Source organism: Phodopus roborovskii, unplaced genomic scaffold (genome assembly GCF_943737965.1).
Source record: "Phodopus roborovskii unplaced genomic scaffold, PHOROB, whole genome shotgun sequence".
Classification (NCBI taxonomy): Eukaryota; Metazoa; Chordata; class Mammalia; order Rodentia; family Cricetidae; genus Phodopus; species Phodopus roborovskii.
The window spans coordinates 48,778,369-48,805,470 of NW_026126517.1; the positions used below are offsets into that span (position 1 = coordinate 48,778,369).

The window sequence follows — 27,102 nt, forward strand, 5'->3', positions numbered from 1 at the left end:
AGGATTTCTCTGTGTAGCCCTGGCTGTCCTGGAACTTACTCTGTAGGCCAGGTTGGCCTAGAACTCAGAGATCTGTTTGCTTCTGCCTGCCGAGTGTTGGGATTACAGGTGTGAGCCACCACTGCCTGGCTTTTAGTCTTTATTTTTAAGTGTGTGTAAAAACAAGAGTAGAATAAAAAGGGGAAATGTGGAAAACACGAAAATGGACCAAATCTGCAGGACTTGTAGGTTTCTCAGCTCAGTGGGACAAATGAACTCTAAGATGGCTCCCATTGTCCCAAAGGACCAGAAGTTTGAGATATTGAACTGTTCACAAAGTCTGTTGGCATCAGCAGTGGGGGAAACATACTAACCCAGCTGCAACGAATTACATTGGAGTTTAAAAACTTGTGTAAATGCTCTCCAAAAGTTTTTGTTGTTTTTTTAAGTTTAAAATCCAGCTTCCTATGTGCAAATAACTTTTCTGGTATGTAATTATACCAGGCACTGCGTCTAAGGAAGTAGTGTAGAAAGAACATTTAAAATGAATTAAGGATCTCAGTCATTATTCTGCCAACAGTGTATGTAACAATAGATTTAAATGCTAGGAGCACAGGTTCCTTAACCACATGGGCCGAACTACACAACCTTCAAGTTTCTTGGCAGCTGATTTTTTAGTGTGTACTTACACTATTGGAAAAATGCATCGGTTTAAATCCAGTAGATCCTACTATGGAGTTATAGCGAAGCTGTTTGTGTGCCATTGTGTTTTTTTTTTTTTTTTTTTTTTTTTTTTTTTCAAAGCAGGACTCAAATTTTGAAGTCTGGGTCCGTTCCCAGATTTGGAGGATGCAAACGTGCACACCAGAGCTCTCAGGATGTGTGATGGAAACAGCCTCTAAACAGATTCATTCATCACACGTTGCTTTATGTTTTGAGACAAGAGTTTTATATATCAGGATGGCCTCCAACTGAAGTCTCCTGCTTCAGCCTCCCCATGTGCTGAGATTACAGGCCACCGCACTGCTAATGCCCAGCAAAGGATGAGAGCAAACCAAACGTCCCGACTCTAAAGTGCATGTCCCTCTGAAGTCTAAAACCTCAACTTTTTCCTTTCCAGTGTCAGGCATCCCATGGCAAGCCCCACCTCTCCCAGGGAGCACAACACAGCTTCTCTTCTCCTTTAACAAAATCCACTTTGAAATTACTTTTATTTAATTAATCTGTTTTTGCGTGCGAGTGCAGTGCAAGAAGTAAGAAATTGGTACCCAATTGGAGCTAAAAGCGCTTGTGAGCAACCCAGCCCAGGTGCAGGGAACCGAACTTGGGTCCCCTTCAGAGGATCGCATCCGCAGCGCATTTTCTCGACACCAGAGCCATCCCATGTCCATCTTAAGGACATGTCCTGCTCTACTTCCTCATTCTCTCAGGCTAAGACGCAGCAGGGAGCCAGACGCTCCAGACCCAAGAACGACCAGAGCGCACGAGGAACGCTGGGAAGCCTGGACCTCCACTGGACCCCTGACCCGGAAGGACCTGGAAGTGCCCGAAGGGCCGGAAGTGATGGCAGCCGCGATCTCTGCTTTCCTAGCAACCGTGCTGGCTTCTTAGCGACGCGGGGTGGCTCCCGCGTCCCTGGTCCAGCCATGCCGGTGCGGGTGAGCGAGTTCAGCTGGCAGCAGACCCCGGCCGCGGTTTTCCTGTCGCTGCCTCTGCGCGGCGTGTGCGTGCGCGACGCCGACGTGTTCTGCGGGGAAAGTTACCTGAAGGTGGGAGGGGTGGTGTACTCGGAGTACTGTACTGTGTCCATTGTGTTTACCTTTTCATGTTTTGTTAAACATTTCTTATTTCCAGTTTTTACTTTTAATTGCTTGTGTGTGTGTGTGTGTGTGTGTGTGTGTGTGTGTGTGTGTGTGTGTGATGCTAGGGATCAAATCCAGCCTCCTATGTATGCCACGCCACTGGGCTACATTTCCAGCTATTACATGCATTATGTGTGTATATGTATGTGAACGAATGTTTGCGTGTATGCGTGTGCACCAGGTGTGTGCAGTGTCTGCGAAGGTCAGAAGAGGGCGCCAGATCTCTTGGGACTGAAGTTAACAGATGGTAATGAGCCATGATGTGGATGCTGGGGACCAAACCCCTCAGTCTTTTTTTATTGTTGTTTTGTTCTTTCTGTTTGTTTGCCCGAGACAGGATTTCTCTGTAGCTTTGGAGCCAGCCCTGGAACTTTCTGTGTAGATCAGGCTGACCTCGGACTCACAGAGATCTATTTGCCTCTGCTTCCTGAGTACTGGGATTAAAGGCCTGCACCTCTACTGCCTAGCTCCAAACCCAGTCTTTTGCAAGAGCAGCATATGCTCTTAAACACTGAACCATTTCTCCAGCCCCAATGGCTTATAGTCTTACTCTGTAGCCCACACCGACCTGGAATTTTAGCCTCCTGCCTCAGACTTCCAAGTGCTGGACTTAGTGGGATGCTTCACCTTCCCTGGCAAGGCCTCAATTTAAAATCCCCTTTAAAAAAACAAATCTAAAGCCAGGCAGTGGTGTCATATGCCTTTAATCCCCAACAATGGGAGACAGAGGCAGGGGGATCTCTATGAGTTCCAGGCCAGCCTGGTCTACAGAGCAAATTCTAGCCAAAGCTACACAGAGAAACCTTTCTTAAACAAACAAACAACTGGCTGGTGAGATGGGTTAATAAGTTAATGTACTGCTGCCAAGCCTCGTAACCTCAGTTCAGTCCCTGGGAAGGAGAGAACCAACTTCCCACAATTCCACGTGTATGCCATGGTACTCACAAAGTGCCATTAAAGAAATAACAAAAGGGTTGGAGAGTTGGCTTAGTGGTTAAGAGCACTGGCTGCTCTTCCAGAGGTCCTGAGTTCAATTCCAGCAACCATATGGTGGCTCACAATCATCTGTAATGAGAGCTGGTGTCCTCTTATGGCCTGTAGGTATACATACATGCAGGCAGACATAATTAATAAATAAATCTTGGTGTTGATGGTGCATGCCTTTAATCCCAGCACTCAGGAGGCAGAGGCCAGCCTGGTCTACAGAGCGAGTTCCAGGACAGCCTCCAAAGCTACATAGAGAAACCCTAGAGAAACCCTGTCTTGAAAAACAAACAAACAAACAAACAAACAACAACAAAGACAAATCTCTTTAACACATCCAGGTCAAGGATTACTTTCATCCATGGCTTCCTCAGATACCCACACACACTTTGCTAATTTAAGCTACCTGGAATAAATTCAGTGGGGTTTTGCCTCAAAGTCACTTTGTAGCTGAAGATAGCCTGGAAAGTCTGAGCTTCCTGCCTCTATCTCCTGAGAGCCCAGATTACAAGTATTTGACACTATGCCAGAGACTATATCCCCAATGGAATGAATAATTGTAACTTTTTTTATTTATTTTATGCATAAGGCTATTTTGCCTCGTGTGTGTGTGTGTGTGTGTGTGTGTGTGTGTGTGTGTGTGTGTGTACCACGTGCCTGTCTGGTGTCCTTGGAGTTCAGAAAAGGATGTCAGATCTGGTGGAACTGGAGTTACAGATGGATGTTAGTCTCCATGTGGGTGCTGCAAACAGAACCCAGGTCCTCTCAAGAACAAGTGCTTTTAACCACTGAACCATCTCTCTAGACCAGACTTACTTTTTAATGGTAGTATCTTTAAGTGTGCAACTAACTTAATGCCTGCTTTCTGTCTCCTGAACAGGTCAACTTTTCTCCATTTTTATTTGAGGTGTTTCTCTATGCTCCCATAGATGATGGGAATAGCAAAGCCAAGATTGGGAATGACATGATTCTCTTTACATTGTATAAAAAGGAACCAGTTATGTGGGAGACCCTCTCTATGCCAGGTGGTAAGTTTTAGTGAAAGTTAACTTGAGCTGGGTGTCTTTCATGAGAGCTCAGTATGTACCTGTAATCCAAGCACTGGGGAAGTTAGACTACATGAGTGTGCGCCACCACTGCCCAGCTGCACTCTCAGCTCTTAAGAGGACCACAACTGTAAAACCATTCTGGGCCATGTGAAAGATGCTTTCTCAAAAACATTCCCTTCTGGGGCTGGCTGCTCTTCCAGAGGACCTGGTTCAATTCTCAGACTCCACATGGTGGCTCAGAACTATCTGTAACTCTAGTTCCCCAGGATCTGACACCTTCACACTGATGCACATAAAATAATTTTTAAAAACCTCTATTCTTGTGAAATTGGATCTAAAGAAATCTTATTCTGGATCCCTATGATAAGTGCTTTTCATGTCAATAAAAACAAATTAATTATAATCCCGATTCAATACTTTTCCTTATGTTGCAGTCAACAAAGAGATGATGCAGAGAATAAGAGAAAAATCTATTCAGCAAGCCCAGGAGAAAGCAAAAGAGGCCACAGAAGCAAAAAGTGCTGCCAAGCGGGAAGATCAGAGATACACACTAGGTGTGATGATGAAGGTGAGGGCAGACCTCCAGGGGGCTTGCTGAGGCAGACTATGATGAGCGGGGGAAAGATGAGAAGTTCAGCCAGGTGTGGAGGTGCAGACCATCCAGCTACTCAGGATGGTAAACCAGGAGGATCAGAAGTTCAAGCTGTCAACAGCCGTGGTGGCAAACGACTTTAATCAGTTCTCAGGAGGCAGAGGCAGGAGGATCTGTATGAGTTTGAGGCCTGCTTAGTCTACAGAGAAAGTTCCAGGTTTCAAAGCCACAGAGAAACACTGTCTTGAAAAAAAAGAAGCTGGTCGAGGTGGTACACCTCTTTAATCCCAGCATTGAGGAGGCAGAGGCAGGAGGATCTCTGTGAGTTCAATGCCAGCCTGGTCTACATATCCAGTGAGTTTCAGGACAGCCAGGGCCATATAGACCTTGTCTCCCCAACTTCTGCCTCTGTTTCAGCAATTCTGTCCAGTTTACAAATACTTTCCTCTCTTTAATTCTCATTTTGGCATCTGGAAACGATTAAGGATTTTATAAATAAACACTGTTCCATGAAGAATAATTGAGGGTGCTGTGACTGGGAGTGTAAGGTGTGAGGCGATGAGACACAGCTGGGTTCTTCGAGGGTGAGGATGTCCCACTCCTTATACATTTCTTCTCTGCATTGTGTTTGCTGGGGGAAAAAATGAAGGCATACTTGTAGTTGAACTTTCCTTTGGGCCCCCAGCTCACAAAAAAAGACACAGATGTTGAGTGACTTCCCACCTGGTTCCGAAGCCACCCCTTTAGTTCCAGATGAACACATGGACGCTGTATTAGTTATAAAGCTGTTGGCCAGTGACTAGTGTTTTTTATTGGCTATCTCTGTCTTAATTATTAAGCCATTTCTGTTCATCTAAGTAATTCCACATGGTCTTATCTTACCGGGGTATGCCGGACCCTCAACTTCTTTACCTGCTACATGAAGACTACTCAGCCTCTCCACAGAAAAGTGATTTCCTATTTGTCTCTGCTCATATTCTGATTCTGCTCAGGTCATTTCCTGTCTGACCAATCAGCCAATCAGTGTTTTATTCATTAACCAATAAGAGAAACATATACACAGAAGAACATCCCCCATCACACAGGGACTTATTATGTAAGACCCTAATTTCTGGGTCCTGATGGGCCGATGGGAGAGCCCCGATCCACAAACACCAAAACCAGGAGATGCAACAAGCAAGAGGTGTTTATTGAAGGAGTGTACTCAGGTGTCAGCTGCACACTCCTCAAAGGGTTTAGGCTCTTTTTATAGAGACAAACCACAAATCAGCATACATGCATGGGTCACAAGGTGATTGATTACAAAGTATGATCTCATGTTTGAGAAATCACCCAGGTGTGACCTGTTCTTCAAGGGAAAAACCATAGAATGACTTGGAAAGTTCCCAGACTGTCCGTTGGCCAGGTGTGACCCAGACAGGGCTGTCCATCTGGGACCATTTGTTCCAGGATTGGGGTCCATTTCCTTGTGGTGGGCCAAGGCCTGTGAGAAACTTCTTTCATACTCTGGCTTTCTCTTGGCTGTACATTTGGAGCCTTCAGTTATTCCACAAAGGTTTGATGATTCAGTAACTAGACCTGTTTAACAAGATCAGCCTAGCATATAACTACTAGCCCCATTACCATAATAACCTTTCTTGTTGTCATAATTTCTGATCTTTCCACCCATGTCCACGTCCATTCTTTGTGATTTTCTATATTCTGCTTTCAAGAACTATTCTCCTGCCCCCTTTCTACATCCTTGCTCTGCAAACTAAAGTCTTTCAACTGTTAATTATGGAAGTTTGACCTTAGCTTAGGCTTTTTCCCAGCTAGCTCTTATAACTTAAATTAACTTGACTTTCTTAATTTACACTTGGCCACGTGGCTCATTTACCTCTGCTCTGTACTGTATGTCCTATTCAGAGTCTCTGTGAAATCTGAGTGCCTAGATTCCTCCTCTTCCTCTCTCTCCCTGGAAACCCTGACTATTCTCTCCTGCCTAGCTATTGACCATTCAGCTCTTTATTAAATCAATCAAGAAGTGCCTTAGGCAGAGATGAATCTTTACAGTGTACACAAATATTCTGTTGCAACAAATACTTATTTTTTTGTTTGTTTGTTTTTCAAGTCAGAGTTTCTCTGTGTAGCCTTGGCTGTCCTGGAACTATCTCTGTAGACCAGGCTGTCCGAACTCAACAGAGAACTGCCTGCCTCTACCCCCCCCCCCAAATGCTAGGATTAAAGGTGTGCCTTACCACTGCCCAGCTCAACACATACTTGTTATTAAATGAAGCAAATTGTTACCTTTCAGACTGTGGTGTTCTCTCTGACTTCATCATGCCCTTTTGTGAGATATAAATACAGACTTTACTTTTTGTCATGTACAGATTGCTTGGTTTCTCCAGTTAGCAGCTCTCTGAGCTGCCACCGTGCAGTGGTTACTGTCTTTGGTGCCTACTATGTAAACCTTAATTAGGCAGATGCACTGGTCAGTTTTTCATTGCTATGACAACATTCCTAGGGTGCTCAGTGATAGAGTGCCCCCTTAGCATGCTGGAGACAGGAATTTAACCCTCAGCAATGATGAAAGAAAAATATGTGAAGCTGGGCAACTTTATAAAGAAAAGATATTTCCTTAGCTTACAGCTTTGGAGACTGGGAGTCCAAGACGAGGTGGTCCATCTGCTCGCTGAAGGGGCAGTGTGTGAGACAGATCATATAGCAAGACAGAGAGCCTGAGAGAGATCTGTGGCTCCTCAGCTTTTACAGCAACCGACTTTCTCAAAAGCTAACTCATGGCTCAGTGTGTAAAGGTATTTTATGTTCAATCCTCAGGACATACAAGATAGAAGGAGAAAATCAACTCTGCAGGTTGTCCTCTGAATTTCACACAAACCACATAGCATGTCTGTGCCCATGTCCACATTCAAGCATTCAAGTGCACGCACGCGTGCACACACACACACACACACACACACAGACACATGAAATGAAAAGGCAGGGTGACACATGCCTTTTCTTAGCACTCAGGAGGCAGAGGCAGGCAGAACTCTGAGTTCAAGACCATCCTGGTCTACATGGTGAATTTCAGGCCACTCAGAGTAGTAAGACCCTGTTCAAAACAAAAATAAAAACAAAAAGGAAGAAAGAAGAAAAAGTAAAAGAAAAACAACAGGTGTGGTATCATAATCCCTGCCCTCTGGAGGCATCAAAGCCAGGTTGTCCCAAGTGCTAGGCAAACACTCAGCTAACTGAGTTACATCACCAGATTATTGGCATCTGAGCTGTGACCTGTCCCACCATTTGACATGTTACCCCCCCCCCCAGGACTTCCTCCTACATGCACACTCTTGGGTGCTGAAGTATACGGGGAAGATGAGGGGCTGCCCATTTGGTGCCCTTCAGTTATCAGGACAGTGCCAGTCACCCAGGTGTGCACAGCCGACCGCAGGATCTACTGTTTCAGTGCAAATTAAAGCCTGGTGCGGTGGCAGCTGATTCTCATCCCAAGGTGCAGACACTCACATGAACAGAAGCACATGCTACACACACTCTTCACACGTGCAGGGCTGTTGCTTTCTAAATGTTCTAAAGGACTTGCTGATTACAATTTTTACAGATTGAAGAAGAAGAGAGGAAAAAAATAGAAGATATGAAAGAAAATGAACGGAAACAAGCAACTAGAGAATTGGAAGCCTGGAAAGAAAGTCAAAGACAAGCTGAAGAGCGAAAAAGAATCCCAAGGAAAGAGAAATGCCAACGGGGAAAGCAGGCTGAAGAGAAGGGAGCACTAAAGCCCCCGAGTCTGCCCAGGAAGGTCCCGCCCGCTAGACTCCCTGAAAGAGGTATGGCGCCTCCTGCCCTTTTCTCTTCCTTTGGTTTGGTTTTTAGTCTTCTTGCAGGCACATGCCATGCTCTGGTATATTAAGAATAAGCAATACAATACAAAGATGTGAGATGAAAGACCTTATCTGAGGGGTTGTGCTATGTGGTCTGGGGATCATGGCCGGCTGCTGGCCACATGGTAGTCATTTTATACATTCCATAAATAGCTAGTGTAGAGAGACACTGAAAGCAATAAAACACAAGAGTAGACACAGGGAACTTATTAGTTAGAGGATGGGTTGGAAGCTTGGTATAATGATGAAATCAGAAAACAAGAAAGACAACTAACTTACCGCCTTTGCTTTCACTTGTATTGAGGCAGGATCTCCTGTAGCCCAGGCTGGCCTCAAACTTGCTGCAGAGCTGAGGATGACCTCGAACTCCTGATCCTCCAGCCTTTGCTTCTCTAGTGCTGGGATTTTAGGCATGCGACACCATGCCACAAGCAAGTTTGTTTTTAGTTTCCCTCACTGATGGGGACCAAGTCCACGGCCTTGTGCTTTTCTAGGCAAGCTTATAGACCCTGAGCTGAATCCAACACTCTCTCTCTCTCACACACACACACACACACACACTTTCTTATTAAGACATTTTATGTAGTCTAAGCTGTCCTAAATGCCCTACATAGTTAAAAAGTCCCTTCTTTTTTTCTTCCTTCCTTCCTGTCTTCTTTTTTTTCTTCCTCCCTCTCTACCTCCCTCCCTTCCTTTCTTTCTTTTTTTTAGTTTTTCAAGACAGGGTTTCTCTGTATAAAAACGTTTTTTAAAAATATGATTTATGGCCAGGCATTGGTGGTATATGCCTTTGATGCCATTACTCAGGAGGCAGAGGCAGGTGGATCTCTGTAAGTTTGAGACCAGCCTGGTCTTCAAGAGCTAGTTCCAGGACAGGCTCCAAAGCCACAGAGAAACCCTGTCTCAAAAAACAAAACAAACAAACAAAAACAGATCTATGTAGCCAGGCAATGGTGGCACATAGATGACATCCCAGTACATGGCTTGTTTGTCCTCACATCTGCCCAGCACCTTTATAAGAATGTCTGCCTTTCGTTGGCATTGTTGCTGCCTTCTCACTTACCTTCTCTAGGAAGTGTATGCAGGGACACCGCCGTGGGGCGCAGGTGTCTGCAGGAACACTGCCGTGGGGCGCAGGTGTCTGCAGGGACACTGCTGTGGGGTGCAGGGGTTGGAGGAGGCATGGCAACGATGGCTTTGCCTAGTGTGCCTCCCCCAGAGTAGATATGAACTAGACAGAGGCTCAACCGTGAATCCCGGAAAAGTAGCGGGTCACTGATTAAAGAATAGACTAGCTGCCATGTTAATGCAGAGTATCCTATTCCTCGTTGCAGAAAACATCCTTCGTTTATTTTTATTTTTGTTGTTAGTATGTGTGTGTGGCATGGAGGGGCAGGACAGAAAACAACTTTGGGGAGTTGGTTTTACACCTCTGACTTATTATTATTATTATTATTATTATTATTATCTGAGTAGTGGCTTCATTAACCCTGGGTAGCCTGGAACTCTCTATCTAGAACTGTCTGGCCTTGACCTCACAGAGATGAGCTGGTCTGGAAAGCCACCCAACTCCTTCTACTTTGTTTGTTTTCCAGACAGGGTTTCTCTGTATTGTTTTGGAAGCTGTCCTGAAACTAGCTCTTGTAGACCAGGCTGGCCTCAAACTCACAGAGATCCTCCCAAGTCTGGGACTAAAGGCGAGCACCACCACCCCGCAAGTTCCTTCTACTTTTATGTGGTCCAGTTGCCATTCTTGTACAGCAGCAGCTTTGCCCTCTGACCTATCTCACTGGCCCTCTTTGCCATGTTTTATTTTGTCACTTATTAATTTTTATTATTTACTTGTAATTTTAGAATTAGCCTTGGTGTGTAGTTATCTTAAAAGTCAATCTGTTAGTTAGACATGGGAAATAAATGACTTATTCACTACCTTTGCTTCTGAAGGGAGAAATTGGGAAAACATATTTTCTGAGAAGCTAAAGGAAGACAGCATTCCTGCACCTCGATCGGCTGGCAGTATTCAAATCAGCTTTACGCCTCGAGTGTTCCCAACTGCTCTTCGGGAATCCCAAGTGGCAGAAGAGGAAGAGGTAGGCACACTTAGTCCCTGTTAAGTGTCACCACTTCAGTTAGAGTCACCACTGGAAAATGCCTTCATAAATTCATCTGTTGAAATTATGAAATTAGCACTGGGCTGGATACGGTGGCACACACCTTTAATCCCAGCACTAGGAGGCAGAGACAGATGCATCTGAATCTCCCTGAGTTCACACTAGCTTGTTCTACATAGTGAGTTCCAGGACAGTCAGGAATATGAAAAAAAAAAAAAAAAAAAAAAAAAAAAGAAAAGGAAAAAAAGAAAGAAAGAAAGAAAAAAAACAAAAGAAAAAGGGAAAGAAAAGAAAAGGAAAGAAATTAGGTTTTGGATTTCTTTGTTTTGTGTTGTATGTTTTGTTTTAGTATTAAAAGATGTTTAAGACTTTATAAATATTGAAAGGTTTAAAACATCATGGAATAGTGGGCTTATCAGATCAGGCCATTGTAAACAAAACAGCTAAAATTAGGTGGCTTAATGAAAGGACATCTCAGTTTTCTGATCAGGGATTTGGCCAGGGGTTCTTGGTGAGGCGCTCATCCTGTTTCTTCATGTTAGTAAGGAAGGCAAGCTTTGATCTGCTCCTTTTATGAGGAGAGTGAGGCTGTCCTGGCATGATCTAAACTCCATGGCCTTCTTTACTTCCCCATCTCGGACACTGTCACATCAAGGGTTAGGCCTTCAACGAGTGTATTTGCCATTTGACAGACTGTTCAGCCCATTGATCCAAGTGACAATTTTGCCTACCGGGAAAAGGTGGGAAATGTAAAACTGTTAATAAAAACAAGACCTTTTGGAAGGGGAGAGCTGACTCTACCATGTTGTCCTCTGGCTTACCTGTATGCTGTGACATGTGCACACTCCCCAATCATACACACACATACTAACAAACTTTGTTTCGTTTTGTTTTATTTGAGACAGATATAGCCCTGACTGGCTGGCCTAGAACTCACAGAGATCCCTCTGCTTCTGTTCCCCAAGTTCTGGGACTAAAGGTGTGTGCCACTACCACCTGGCCGTAAATAAGATTTTTAATGAGGCTTTTGTGTCTTCTGTGGCTGGGATCTGCTTTGCCCTTTGTTAGTCAGTATTCCACCACTGTGACAAAGGGCCTCAGAAAAGCACTTGTAAGGATAGAAAGCTTCAATTCATCTGTGGTTGGTTAGCCCCGTTGCTTTGGGGCCAGTGACTAGGCTCAGCATCTCAGAGATGCAAACCCACTCACCTCATGGCAGCAAGAGGTTAAGAGAAGGGACCAGGGTCCTGATGTCCTCTTCAGGCTCATCCCTCAGTGACCTGATTTCCTTTGCCCAGGTCCTATCCTCTGCAGGGTCTCTCCTCATAGCAGTGCCACAGGCTGGGGATCATTAACGCATGGCCTGGGGGAGCATGCTAAACACAACATCTCCCAATGATTCACAGTGTGGAAGGTTGATAATGTAAAGGAATTTAGGGATGGTAGCTCTTTCCCTGTAGCCCAGCAGGCCATGAATTTGTGCCCTCCTGCCTCAGCAAGTAGCTCAGATTACAGGTTGTGCCTTAAGGCCCAGCTCAGAGGCACTAAACTCAAGAGGTGAGCTCAGTGGAAGGTGACTAGGTCATGGTGACACACTCCCTGGGAGGGGTTAATACTGTTCTGAGGAGGGGACATTTCTCCACTAGAGCAGGTTGTGAAGTTGTGTAAGTCTAACCCTTCCCCCATCTCTGGGTCTCTCTTCTTCACCACACAAAAGCTGTCTCTCATACAACCCCTCACTGCGCTCCAACCATGTGATGCCATCTGTCATGCTGTGACACAGCCAAAAGGCTGACAATAGAACCTTCCAGATGATGCTATCTAGAACTTTGGATGGTCTTTTCTTGTTTTTGTTTTGTTTTGTTTTTTGAGACAGAGTTTCTCTGTGTAACTTCGGAAACTGTCCTGGAGCTAGCTCTTGTAGACCAGGCTGGTCTTGAACTCACAAAAATCCGCCTGCCTCTGCCTCCCGAGTGCTGGGATTAAAGGTGTGGGCCACCAACACCCAGATTCCACATATTTTTTATTTTATTTTACTTATTTATTTTTGAGACAGAGTCTCACTGTGCAGCCTAGAGCTCGATATGTGAAGCAGGCTGGCCTTGAACTCAGAGATCCACCTTGCTCTATCTCCATGGCTGGCTTCTTTTTCTCTAGATGCTATAAAATACTCTGACAAAAGCAACTTAAGGGAGAAAGCTTATGTCAGCCCACAGTACAAGGTATGGTCCACCATGGTGAGGAGGTCAGCGGAAGCTTGAAGCAGCTGCTCAGTGAGTGAGAACATGAATCCTGTTCCTACAGCTCTGTCCAAGTACACAGTCCAGATCCCCTATCCAGGAGTGGCTTCCCCTACCTACAGTTAAAGCAAGTTTCTTCCCAATAGATAATATAATCAGGATAATCCCTCCACAGGCATGCTAGAGGCCCTTCTCCAGGGTGATTGCCTGATGTTGTCAGGTTGACTACAGTGGCTTTGTAGACAATGTCCATCATGAAATTGTGTTCTCCTTGTAGTGGCTGCATAAACAAGCCGAGGCCCGGAGAGCCATGAGCACTGATCTTCCTGAGTTCTGCGACTTGAAGGAAGAAGAGAAGAATCCAGACTGGTTGAAAGAAAAGGGGAAGTGAGTTGTCAGAGTGTTCTTCATCACATTCCAAGCATAGATTGACCGTGTGTGTGTGTGTGTGTGTGTGTGTGTGTGTGTGTGTGTGTGTGTATGTGTGTGCTGTTGGGGCATTGCTGATAGTCTTATGTCTACTTGATATAAGCTTGAGTCATTTGGGAAGAAGGAACTTCATTTGAAAAAGTGCCCCACCAGATTGGCCTTTGGACATCTCTGTGGTGCATTTTATTGATTGATGATTGATGTGCAGTGCTCAGTTTATTGTAGGCACTGCTACCTGTGGGCAAGTGGTTCTGGGTACAACGAGAAAGTCTTAGCAAGCCAGGCCAGGAGGAGGCACATGCCCTTAATCCCAGAACTCAGGAGGCAGAGGCAGGTGGATCTCTGTGAGTTTGAGGCCGGCCTAGTCTACAGATTGAGTTCCAGGACAGGCTCCAAAGATACACAGAAAAACCCTGTCTTGAAAAACAAAAACAAAAAGATAAAACAAAACAAATAAAAAAACAAACAAAACCAAAACCCCAGCAAGCCAGTAAGTGTGGATCCTCTAAAACCTCTGCATTAGTTCCTGCCTCCAGGTTCCTACCTTGAATTTCTGCCCTGACTACAAGCTGGCTGATGAAATTAACCCTACCCCCCAAGTTTACTTTAGCTCTGGTGTTTATCACAACAACAAAACCCTAACTAGGGCAGGTAGGTCAAGATCCATATTTAATAAGTCTAATGAGACAGTTAAATGCAGTACAGTGCCTGAAGAATGTTATTGGGTAGGTGGAGTGCTTGCCTGGCACATACAAGGCCCAGGGTTCCATTCTTATCACTCCACACTCTGGGTGTGATTGATACCTGTAATCCCAGCATTTGGGAGGTAAAGGCAGGACGATTAGTTGTTTAAGGTCAATTTGTGCTATTCATGGAATTGGAGGCCAGCCTTAGAAAAGGGACCCCTTTTTTGTTTTGTTTTTTGAGACAGGATTTCTCTGTATTGCTTTGGAACCTGTCCTGGAACTCACTCTGTAGACTAGGCTGGCTTCAAACTCACAGAGATCTGCCTATCTCTGCCTCTCCAGTGTTGGGACTAAAGGCGTGCACCACCAACACCTGGCTAAGGGACCCTTTTAAAAAGCAAAACAGAACAACAACAATAACAAAAGAAAACAAAACAAACAAAAAATCCAGGTGTGCTGGCACAGGCTTTTAAAGCCACCAATCAGGAGACATAGGCAAGTGGCTGTCTGTGAGTTTGAAGCCACTTTGGGCTATACAGTGAATTCTAGGACAGCCAGGGCTGCACAGGGAGACTAGGAGATGGGGAATTGTGTTTTCTGTTTTCTTTTTCCTTTTGCAGTGCTGGTAGTGACCATCAGAGCCTTACCCGTGCCAGGGGCATTGATTGCCCTACCACCAAGATGCACCCCAGCATCATACTCCCTGCACCAAGTTTTGTAGAAAAGTTGAGAGTGAAGGAAAGAGTGTGACAGAAAGGAGTGGAGACATGCAAAGCAGCTTGTGGGTTGAGAACAGGACCAGCAGGCTAGCCCCGAGCTGCCCAGAGGGTCCTTCCAGGAGGCTTCTTTTTTTTTTTTTTTTTTTCTTTAACTGAGTCTTGCTTTGGTTCTGGACTTGATGATGCCTTGCAGGAGATACTCAGATAACCTCCTCTTGCCTAAACACATGGAACTGTGGGATGTGGATTTTATGTCATTATGTCACCTCACAAGTAGGTTCATAGCAAAACTAAGAACTGCTTGCATTTTTCTTTACCTATGTCTTAATTTTAAATGGAAAAGCTGCCTTTAAAATGATATATATGGGCCTGAAGAGATGCTCAGCAGTTAAGAGCAATGGCTTTCTTGAAAAGGACCCAGGTTTGGTTACTAGCACTTGGCAGCTCATAGCTGTCTATAACTCAATTTCTAGGGGATCTGAATCCCTCTTCTGGCTTCCTCAGGCACCAGACACATACATGGTATATGTACATATCTACACAGGGCAATACACTCATAAACACAAAAATAAAATAGAAAAAAAATACATATAGGACTAGGGAGGTTCTGTGCAGTCCTGAGGACATGAATTCAGTCCATGTGAAAAGCTGTTGATGTGGTACATGCTTTGAGTCCCAGTTCTGGGAAGGCAGAGACAGGTGGATCTCTGGGGCTCATTAGCCAGTCATCCTAACCTGGTCAGGAGCACCACATCCCAGTGAGGTGAGGCTGGGTGTGGGGTATATGTGTTTAATTTGAGGCTGGCCTAGTGTACGTAGTGAGTTCCAGACCAGCCAGGGTTATGTGGTGAAACCCTGTTTCCAAACAAAACCAACCACCAAACAAGGCAGGCGGCTCCCAAGGGACAGCAGCAAGCAAGCAGCATATACTTCATGCACATTCCCTTTGCTGGTCTAGTCCTGAGGAGCCAGAGTGGAGTGTGGCACTCACAGTAGCTCTCCACCACAGCTGAGCGGGGACAAGCTTAAGGATCACACTTTGTGTAAAATGGTTACAGTAAACCTGCTATTTTGTTTGTTATCCAAACATATCTGTCTGCTGCTTCCTCAGAGACACACTCTGCCACAGCTGGATGCTACACAAGCATCTTTGCAATCATGGTGCCAGGCTGGGAGTGTGGCTCAGTGGTAGAGACTTGCCTCCCATCTATGATACTCAAGGTCCTGGCTTCAACCTGCAGATCTACCCAGGAGATGGAGATCTCTGGATCTCCATCACAGGAGATCCATGGAGAATTGTCTTTTTATTTTGTTGAACCAGGGTCTCTTGTAGCCCAGTGTAGCTTTGAGCTTATGGCAGTCCTCCTGCCTGAGCCTCCAAAGTGGTGGGATTGTCTGTATCAGCCACCGCTCCTAGTTTGAGAATTGCGTTGTAAGCCATGTGCCTATATGCTTTCAGAACAGGAAACCTGCCTTTGCTACTGCATTTAAACAAGTTCTGTTTATGGAGACAGCTAGTTTTCTCGCACTGCTTTTCCTGATAGAAGGAGTGGATGTTAGAATTGGTGCAGGAGTAATTGCCCTTCATTGATTGTGTTTTACAGTTTATTCTGTTCTGTTGCAGTATTTGGTGGTTAGTATGTATTACAAAAGGCAGAGGAGAGAAAATTCAGTCTTTTTTTTTTTTTTTTTCTAAGGACTTTTTCTCCCTGGGAAAATCAATTGAGTGAGTACACTTGCCAAAGAGGAGCAGTCTTGGGCAGTAACTGGAGTGGCTGCCTGCCTTTTTGGTTTTTGTTTTGTTTTTTATTTTATTTATTTATTTTTTTTAGACAAGGAATCACTATGTAGCCCAGGCTGGGCTGGAACTTCTATGTAGACTGGGCTGGTCTTGAATTCACAGCGATCCTCCTGCCTCAGCATCCCTAGTGCTGGAATTACTGTCATACCTGCGGGGAATTGGCTTTAGTAGTTGTTGTTGTTGTTAGTATACAAAAACAATTATTATTATTGAGCTAGCAAATCAGCACTCCTGGCACTCCAGCCTTCACATTTGTCTTGTGCCAAAACCCTCGGCTCCCCTGGTTTTTGGACTTTGGGGCTTGAGCTAGAGCTACCTATACCAATGCTTTCTTGGTATCTAGTGGGCAGATGGAGCTCAGGACTCCTCAGCCTCCATAGTTGCTTAACGCAATTGCTCACAGTGCACGCCTCTTTCAACCCATCTGTATGGCCATGTGCTGCTTGGTCTGAGAAAGATGAAAGCTGTAGGTGTGAGTATGCAAACTAAGATGGCTATGCCATCACCAGGTGATAGACTCTTTAAGGATCAGTATGCATTCCATTGTTGGCTAAAATGTCATGTGTCTCACTGAATGCCCCATAAGTTCCTTTTTCTCCGGAGGAGGACCCTATGAGAAAAAAATAGTCCTAATGTTGCCCTCACTCACGTGTGACTTGTTATATAGACCAAACTGGCTTTGAACTTGTGGAAGTACTCCTGCTTCTGCCTCCCAAGTTCTGGGATTACAGGTCTTTAGCACCATGTACGTGTTATTATTATTTTTTTTTATCATATGCAGAATGCCAGCTTCTCCCCTCTTCATTCTGAATGCTAATTTGAAGGAGCATGTGTCCCTTCACTTAAGATGTATGGATGCAGACTGTTTGGCTTGCACACTCTGTCTATCCAGTAGATTTTTGTGGTATTAAGGATTGAATCAAGGGCCTCACTCATCTAGACAAATGCTAAAACACTGAGCTATATCCTATCCCCAGCCATTTTTTTAAAAAAAACTTTCATTTATTATTTCATTTATTGTTGGTTTGTTTTGACATGGGGCTCACATGCACAGTCTGGGGAACTTGCTGCAAAGCCCATAGAGCCTTAAGCTCTAGATCCTCCTTTCTCTCCCTCAAGTGATGGGACTACAGCTCCTACTTTTGTATTTTGAAACAGGGTCTCATTAAGTTGCCCAAGCTGGCCTTCAGCTTGTTCCATAGGCCAAGTAAAGCTTGATCTTGCAGTCTTCCTACCTCAGTCTGTCAAGCAGCTGGGATTACAGGTCTTTGCCACCAGGCTGGTTAATGTGGGCTCTTTGAGAAAGGTATGTTGACACATGTGTCAAGCTCAGAGTAGCTCTGCTGTGTCATAAAATGCTGGTCCCTCTGTTTCTTGCTCCTTTCCTGTCCTCATCACACCAGCTTTAACGTAGCTAGTTTCTCTTGTGTGCCACGGACTACCCCTGTTGGGTATGGGGTCCCTGGGATGAGGGTCCTCGAAGACTAGATGGGTAAGGATTCAACGGTGACAAACAGAAACAAACACAGGCAGTTTGAATCTGAGTGTATTTTGCAGTTCTCAAGCAGGGTTTTTATAGAGATAGTTTTCTCAGGGGATGTTTTTGTTAAACAAACCCAAACATGTGACATTATTGTTACTTGGCACAGTGACGCAGAAATCCAAAACATGAAATTACACAGAATTGTCCTTGGTTACTCAAAGCATAGAACCTTCCTTGCTTAACATAGAATCATCCAAGGCTAACTGCATATTTCTTAAATCAAGTTAATATATTTTTATGGTCAGTTATTGTTTAATATCTATTATCTAGTTCTTACTAGTTTTTTTGAAATATTGAACTATTATGACTATTTCAACTCTTTCTTAGTAAAAGCTTTTGTTACCAGACAGGCCCACTCTCGATGACACATGTACAGACATATGAAATTTTATTGTTGGGAAAGTTTTTACTATTTGTACTTTATATGAATGACATGGCTGATTTGGAAAGCACTGGTTTTTCCTGAGATGAGGTCATGGCTAGTGACCCCACTCAGGGGATGGTTTCTTATCTATATCTCTCGCTTGGAATGTCAGCGTAGGCTTTCAGGAACATTTCATTAATGTGAAAAAAAAAGATTAAACGAACAAACATGAGAATCACAGCCCAATATTTTTTCTCCAGTTGAGAGTTTTCACAACCATTTTCAGGAGACCTCCTTCATTTGAAGTTATCACCTCATTCTGTGGAACTTGTCACACAGAATCTACTGGATTTGGTGTGACACCTATGGGTAAAAATATCAACATTTGTTCTATGTGCTTTCCTTATTCACATCCAGCAGGGGGAGAAGTTTTACCAACTTTCACTCTCCAACTGGAGACCAAAATCACCAGCTTCACTCAGGCCACTTTAAGCCCCTTTCCCATCCCTAAATAAATCACTGAATCATGAAAACAGACATACATTGCTGTATGAAGCCACTGATGACTGCACTGCCTTTGGGGAGGAGGATCCATCCTATTCAAGGCATATGCTTGGTGTATGTAGAGAAATGGAGTTTGTACAGCAGGAAGTCTTCACCAGACAGGGAGTAAATATCCCCATGTCTGCTTCAATGTTAAATCGGCCTTTCCTTTTTGTTTCATTAGCAAATTGTTTGCAACAGAAAACTATTTGGCAGCGGTTGATGCATATAATCTAGCCATACGATTGAACAGTAAGATTCCATTATTGTATCTGAATCGGGCTGCTTGCCACCTCAAACTAAAAAACTTACACAAGGCCATCGAAGACTCTTCAAAGGTATGTATGTTCCTCTGATGGGTGTGTTGTGTGTTTGTTTATATATTTCTTACCTAGTTTAAAAATATGATGTTTTAAAATTATCCTGGAGAGCCAGGTGTGGTGGTTCCTCAAGAGGTTGAAGGGAGAAAATCACTGAGTTCAAGCCCAGGATGGATTATACAACAAGTTCCAGGTCAGGCAAGGTTACAAAATAAGGCTGGGCAGTGGTGGCACACGACTTTAACCCCAGCACTCACAGCATTCAGGAGGCAGAGGCAGGGGGATCTCTGTAAGTTCAAGGCCAGCCTGGTCTACAAGAGATAGTTCCAGGACAGCCTCTAAAACCACAGAGAAACCCTGTCTCAAAAAAACCCAAACCAAACCAACCAAACAAGCAAACAGATCAAAATAAACAAAGTAAACAAACTGGTGCCCAATTCAGCAGCACAACTACTAAAATTGGAAAGATACAGAGATTATCCTGGCCCCTGTGCAAGGATGACATGCAATTTTATGAAGCATTTCATAATTTTCTTTTTGAGTTTCCATTTTGAGTGTGTTTGAACTACTAAAACAATAAACTACTGATGCCTGCATAAGCAAAATTGTTATCCTTTAATGGAACCTAGCATGTTCAAGGTCTACATGGACAGGTCAGACCTTAGTAGTCAAGGGGTAGGGGTACTGCACTGCAGCCATTTGCTATGCCTTCTTTATTGGTTTAAATGATGCTCTAGGACAGAAGTTCTCAATCTGTGAATTGAAACCCCCACAGGGGTCACATGTCAGATATTTATATAATGATTCACAGCAGTAACAAAATTACAGTTATAAAGTAGCAACAAAATAATTTTATGGTTGGGGTCACCACAACATGAGGAAATGTACTAAAGGGTCACAGCATTAGGAAGGCTGAGAACCACTGGGCTAGGACTTAGCACTTAGCTTAGTAGTAGAGCATTTGCTTAGCCAGAGTGAGGTGCTGGGTTCTGTACTCAGTACCCTCCCCCAGAAGTTAAATGCTAGGCCCTTTGCCTGCTCTACCATTGAGTCTGTATCTGGTCCTCCTTTTCCTTTCTAGCTGTTCTATATGGAGGATAATCTGCAATAGCATGCTTTCTGCTTCCAAAGAGTGAGCTAATTCAGTATGTAGCGAGCAACATGGAAAGAACAACCAGCAGGTAGCAGATGATAAAACATCATCATGTAGGTGCTGGCAACATCCAGCAGCAGCATTGGGGAAGACCTACTGGAGTAGTCATTCTGGGAGTCCTGAGGGAGAGCATAGGGTTTGCTTCACAAATGAGCTTTTGGCTCCTCCTTCCCACTGCAGGCATTTTTTGTTGTCATTGGTGGTGATAGTGGGTTTTTTTGTTTGTTTTTCGAGACAGGGTTTTTCTGTTTTGCTTTGGAGCCTGTCCTTGAACTAGCTCTGTAGATCAGGCTGCCCTTGAACTCAGAGATCTGCCTACCTCTGCCTCCTGAGTGCTGAAACTAAAGGCGTGCCCACCAACACCCGGCTCATTGCAGGCATTTTTATACTGTATGATAAACAACAGTAACCTCTGCTTGAAACGGTTCACTTCCCAGCTAGTCTCAGGGGTGCCGTGTTTTTAATAGCACCCTTGGCTCTTAGCTGTTTTTCTTTCTCCCTGTTACAAGGTGCCAGGGGGCAACCTAACCTAGGACATGGAGTTTTGGAAGATGTTGAAATGAACATGCTTGAGTCAGCTCTCAATAAGCACAAATAGTACTGACAGTTTACCAATATAACTTATATTTCAGGTTAGATTGCCTAAGCTAAAAGTTGAACAAACCTTGATTTTGCCATTCTATGCTTTAGCCTCCCTAGTAGCTGGAATTATAGACATGTGCCACCAGGCCCATTAGCTGATTTGCTTGTGTTTTTAGTTATTTATTAATTTTTTTGAGACAGTGTCTTGTGTAGCCTAGTCTGGCCTGGAACACAGTATGCAGAGAAAAATGGCCTTGCACTCCTTATACTCCCAAGTGCTGGTACTGAAGGCCTGTGACCACACCCAGTTTAGCAATGCTCCAGGTATAGGAATTATGGTATAAACCATTATGTATTCTGATATCAGCCTTAAAGTTAGAATTTAGAATTTTCACAGTTTTTGCTCAGATTTAATTTTATGTATACCCTTTGTTTTATACACATAGTATGTGTGTGGATATGTGTGGATGTATGTGGGTATGTGTGTATGCAGGCTTGTGTAGTGGCAAGAGATCAGTCTTGGCATACTTCAGGCCCTGTTCACCTTATTTTATTAAGGATTTATTTTCAGTTATGTGTATGTTTGTGTTTCTGGTGTGTGTGTAGGGGGTGGGTATTTGCAAATGAATGCAGTTGCCCTCAGAACTCAAGGTATAGACAGTAGTGGGCAGGCAACTGAACTCAGGTCCTCTGGAAGAGCAGCAAGTGCTCTTAGCCTCTAACCCATCTTTCTAGCCTCACACTTGCATTTGTGTGTGTGTGTTTTAATTTAATTAAAATATATCATTTCCCCACTCCTCCCCTCAGTTCCTCCCATGTCCATCCCCCACCCACCATGTTCACGGTCGCTTTTTCTTTAACTATTACTCCCCACTTTTCTTTTGACACAGAGTCTCTCACTGGATCAGGGCATTGCTGATTCAGCTAGGCTGGCTAGCCTGCCAAGCAGCCCCAGGGATCAGCATGCTCTGCCATGCTTGGAGGTGGATGTTGGGGTTTGAACACAGGCCCTGATGCTTACAGAGCAAGCACTTTACCCACTGAGCATCTCCTTAACCACTACTTCTTTATATTGTTTGAAAGGCACTAGAATTATTGACACCACCTGTTTCTGACAATGCCAACGCAAGAATGAAGGCACATGTCCGACGAGGTACAGCATTCTGTCAACTAGAATTGTATGTTGAAGGTAAGAGATTGATGGGGCATAGTATAGCTGTCAGTAGAGTTATAGCCTCGAATGCACAAGGCCCTGAGTTAGATCCTTGCTACCATATACACTGTGTGCGGTGGCACATACCTGCAATGCCAGCATTTGGGAGATGGAGGCAGGAGATCAGAAGTTCAAGGTTGTCTTAAATTACCTATCAAGCTCATGTATGCTGAGCTACACACAGGAGACCCTGTTTCAAAAAACAAAAAGTTGTTAGGTGGTGGTGGTGCATGCCTTTACTCCCAGCACTCTGGAGGCAGGGGCTGGTGGATCTTTGTGAGTTCAAGGCCAAGTCTAGTCTACAGAGTGAGTTCCAGGACAGCCACAGCTGTTACACAGAGAAATCCTATCCTGAAAAACAAACAAAATGAACCAAAAAGTTGCCTAGATAACACATGTACTGATGAAATTCTTGCTTTGTTGATTATCACTGATATGTCAATACAGGCTTGCAAGATTATGAAGCTGCACTTAAGATCGACCCAGCCAACACAGTTGTACAGAATGATGCGGAGAAGATTCGGAATATAATTCAAGGGACAGGACTGAAGTCTCAAGACTAGAGACAGCTAGGTACAGGAGTCACTGTTAGCACTCTGTCACTGTAAGGGTCAAAGTGATAGAGAGCCTTTGGAAAGGCAGTGCCGGAGGAACAATTTCTGTAGCTCACTACCTTTGATCCCCCAGCACTGGGAGGCAGAGGCAGGTGGGCTCTGAGAGTTTGCAGCTAGCCTGCCCTACATGCCCAGCTCCAGGCCAGCCAGAGCTACACAGGGAGATCCTGTTTCAAAGCATAGAACTAAATACAGAGAATGGGCTGTTCTAATTCTTGGTCTTAGCACAGGGCTTGGGTTTTGATGTTGCTGTCTTGAACTCTCCTTGCTCTTGTAATTACGCTGTTGGGGTTTCCAGGATAAAGATTGTACTTATAAAGATTTTTTATTATATTAAATGTAGTACTTCACTCTGAATGATGGGTTTTGGTATGCTATATAGACAATTTTTAGTCATTTAAAGATACACAAAATCATATTTTTTTATACTGTTTGTTGTTTGAGATTAGACCAGCTAGAGTATAGTGTTGTATTGCATACCAAACCTTTTTGTCTGATGGACAAAAAGATGGAGAATTCCAGCACAGCCTGGGCTACATAGTGAGACTACCTCCAAAAGAAAAAAGTGAAGAAAGAAACAACAGCAAAAAAACAAACAAACAGGACTGGAGAGATGGCTCAGTGGTTAAGAGCACTGTCTGGAGCTGGGTGGTGGTGACACACCCTTCTAATCTCAGCTCTCAGGAGTCAGAGGCAGGAGGATCTCTGTGAGTCTGAGGCTAGCCTAGTCTACAAAGTGAGTTCCAGGACAGCCAGGACTGCCATATAGAGGAACCCTGTCTCAAAAAACAAACAACAAAACAAAAGAACACTGTCTACTCTTCTAGAGCTCCTGAATTCAATTCACACAACCACATGGTGGCTCACAACCATCTGTAATGAGATCTGGTGCCCTCTTTTGGCCTGCAGGGATACATGCAGACAGAACACTGTATACATAATAAGTAAATCTTAAAAAAAAAAAAAAAAAAAAAAAAAAAAAAGTTGGGTGTTGGTGGTACTTGGGGTACTTGGCTTTAATCCCAACTCTTGGGAGGCAGAGGCAAGAGGATCTCTGTGAGTTTGAGGTCAACTTGGCCTACAGAGTGAGTTCCAGGACAGCCAGGGCTGTTTCACAGAGAAACCCTAACTTGAAAAGCAAAACACATAACAAAACAAAAAGAGAGAGATTATTTATTTTTATTTTATGTGTATGGGTATTTTGCCTGCATGAATGTGTACCACTGATGTATGCAACACCTGCAGAGGCCAGAAGGCATCAGATATTTTGGAACTGGCTTTACAGACAGTTGTTCACTGTTATATGTGTGCTGGGAATTGAACCTGGGGCCTCTGGAAGAGCAGTCAGTTCTCTTAGCCACTAACCCATCTCTCTTCAGTCCCAAAACCTTAAACAAACAAATAAAAGCCAAAAAACAAACAAAACAACCAAGGGGCAGGAGAGGTAGCTTAGTGGTTAAGAATATTTACAGGTTTTCAATTTCCAATTCCACTATTGGGTATCTCACTACCACTTGGAACACCAGTTTCAGAGAATCTGATGCCTTCCTTTGTTTGGTCTCTCGAGTGCAAACTCACATGGTACACACACACACAACAAAAATTAAAATAAGTCTTCAAAAAAATTAATCCCAACAAAAGTTAAGACACAGTTAGTTTGCAAATTTTGATATTTTGAGACAGGGTATTGGTTTGTAGCTCAGGCTGGCCTGAACTCGTGGTCCTTCTGCTTCAGCCTCACTAATAATACTGGGATTACATCCTAGAGCCTTTGGGGTATGGTGATACTCACCTCTAAGCTTGGGAGGCTGAGATAGAAAGGTCCCACACAAGTTTGAGGCTAAGCCTGGGCTATGTTGAGAGACTGTCTCAGAAACAAACAAGCAAAAACACACAAAACAATACACAAAACTGGGGAAAATGAATATTAAAAAGTGTGTACAGCTATACACGGCTAGTTACAGGTGGCATTTTCTTGTCCTTGAGACAGTGTCTCACTTTGCAGTCCAAATTGGCTTGGAACTCACTATTGACCTCAAACTCATGGTGATTCCCCTGCCTCAGTCTCCTTAGTGCTAAGTGCCCCCATGCTCAGCTTAGTTTATAGGTCTTGATTATTTGTGGCTCTAGAATCTTGCAACACTTTACTTCCAAAATAGAATCTTCTGGTATAATAAAGTGAGTGGGGGACCTTGGCAGATTCCACGACAGGCTAGGGTGTGTGTGTGTGTGTGTGTGTGTGTGTGTGTGTGTGTGTGTGTGTGTGTGTGTCCTGTCTTTTAAAGGGGTCCTTTGCACCTGTGTGTAGACTAAGTAGCCATGGAACCCTGGGCTGACCAGGGTACTGCCTGAGTGCATTCTGCAGGTGACAGGGGCAGGGCAGTGTAATGCATGAATCCTTACACTGGGCAGAGGGCTGGTTTTGTAGAGAGAAACTGGGAGACACTGAAACAAGAGCAGTTTGGTCAGTCAGAGTGATTTTCCTTGAAAGGAGAGAACAGAGAGACAAAATGGAAACAACTGGTCCTTCATACCAGGTTACTTCTGCTCCCTTGCTTGTGGGGACTAAAATGAAGGCTCCCTGATCACACCAGGGGAAGGTGGTAGGTTTGGGACCAGGTCTTTCACTCCGGACTGGTCAGTTGAGTTTCTGAGTGACCACCAAGTAGAGTTTGGTACAGGAGCTCTGCTTTGATTTTTAGTCTGTCCTGTTGGGTTCTACAACAGAAACAGCCCACAGCAGGTGTCTTCTGTCACTCTGTCTTCTTTTTCAGTCTGAAGATATAGCCTTCACTGGACCTCCTGCATGCTATGTGCTCTACGACCAACCAGGCTATGTCCCCAAGCCCTATCATTTTTCTGTAATACTATATTATCCAAATATCAGTCATAGTTACTGTCTTGAGGAAAGATTGTATTCTTATGTCTTCAGATAAGCCAAAGAATTAAAAAAAAAAAAAAAAAAAAAGCTGCTGTTAGCCTAGCATGCCTGTCTCTGAGTTAGCAGCACTTTGTCCTGCCACTTAGGAGATAAAGAATGCTTGCTGAAAGATCCCTGCAGAGGGCTGGCCCATCTCTGGGAGCAAGTTCACTCTAGCTGAGCTCAGGGGACCGCAGTGGTGACCTCTGTTAAAATCACAAGGAAGGGTTCCTTCCTTGAAGAGTCTGCCACTCTCAATTCTTTCTTTAATAAATCTGTGTTCCCTCTGCTGTGAAAGGACAACCCCACAGAAGACCGTGCTTTTGCACTCAGCCCTACAGGTCCCTGTGCACAAGAAACTAAATACTAAGCTAGGTGTGGTTGGTTGTGCATACCTGGAAAACAATCACTTGGGAGTTTGAGGCAGGTGAATTGCCATGAGTGCACAACAGCCTGGGCTATAGCACAAAAGCCTATCTCAGATGGAGATGGAGAGGCTGACTAAATATTAAAATGGAATCATTGACTCACTCACAGTAAAATTGAGTTGTCAAACTTAGACTAACTTAGATGACCTTCCCATAAATCCAGAAGATCAGGACTAAAAGTCATAATGAATGGAGACCCAAACTGATTTGTTACTCAGACCTTATCATAGGTGCCCAAGTGGTTATGGCTACTTTCAATCTGTATGCTTAGGGATTGCCTCTGCTTTAATCTTTTTCACTTTCTTTTTTAAAGGGGGGGTGTAGGTGGTTACCAGTGAAAGGAGACAGACATAGGGCCTCATGCATGCTAGGCAGGCATCCTACAGCTGAGTCACACCCTCAGCCTCTGATTTATCCTTACATAAAATTAGTAATTTGCTATTATTATCTTACTAGTTATTTTACTCTATCTTTATTGTCTTACAGAGAAAATAACTTTGAAGGGACTGGAGAGATGGCTCAGCGGTTAAGCACTGGCTGTTCCTCCAGACACCCTGAGTTTAATTCCCAGCACCCACATGGTAGCTCACCATCATCTGTCATGAGATCTGGGCCTCTTCTGGCTTGCAGGCATACATGCAGGCAGAATACTATGTATATAATAAATAAATCTTAAAGAACTTTGGAGATGATGAGTGTTTTGTTTGTTTTATTTTGTATTTGTGTGGTTTGTGTTGTTTTGGAAAGAGTTTTTCTATGTAGCCCAGGTTTGCCCTGAAATTCTGGGCCTCATGCTTATGTTTGCAGAGTACTCGTGGTACAAGCATCCCCACATGCCTAGCTTTGAGCACTTTTTAAGATTTATAATTTTTATTTTAATTGTGTATGTGTTAGTAGTATTGGTGAGTGAAGATGCCTTCAGAGGCCAGAGGCATGGGATCCCTGGGGAGCTGGAGTTACAGGGGCTGTTCCTTCCCCTTCATACATGGTGTAGCGGACCAAACAAGAGCAGTCTGACTGCTGAGTCGTCTTTCCTGCCCTTGAACAGTGTTTGTGCTGCAGGGTGTGGTGGTTTACTACATAGAGAGT

General features: G+C 44.0%; 1 protein-coding gene and 1 non-coding gene across 3 annotated transcripts; both read left to right on the top strand.

Moving 5' to 3' along the window:
* The first annotated feature begins 1,503 nt into the window (after nt 1-1,503).
* Dnaaf4 (dynein axonemal assembly factor 4) lies at nt 1,504-26,693 on the top strand. Of its 2 annotated transcripts, XM_051197932.1 has the most exons (10): nt 1,505-1,748; nt 3,706-3,853; nt 4,309-4,442; nt 8,068-8,293; nt 10,292-10,437; nt 12,976-13,085; nt 18,968-19,121; nt 21,922-22,027; nt 22,499-22,624; nt 26,500-26,693. In XM_051197932.1, the coding sequence occupies exons 1-9, from the start codon at nt 1,626-1,628 to the stop codon at nt 22,612-22,614; spliced, it is 1,263 nt and encodes a 420-aa protein (XP_051053889.1). In that variant the 5' UTR covers nt 1,505-1,625; the 3' UTR covers nt 22,615-22,624; nt 26,500-26,693. The 2 variants fall into 2 exon arrangements, with proteins under 2 accessions (XP_051053890.1, XP_051053889.1); XM_051197933.1 differs by lacking the exon at nt 21,922-22,027 and having other exon boundaries at nt 1,504-1,748.
* LOC127232037 (U6 spliceosomal RNA) lies at nt 19,533-19,636 on the top strand. Its single transcript, XR_007835338.1, has one exon. It is a non-coding gene; the product is annotated as a U6 spliceosomal RNA (small nuclear RNA).
* Nucleotides 26,694-27,102: the final 409 nt, after the last annotated feature.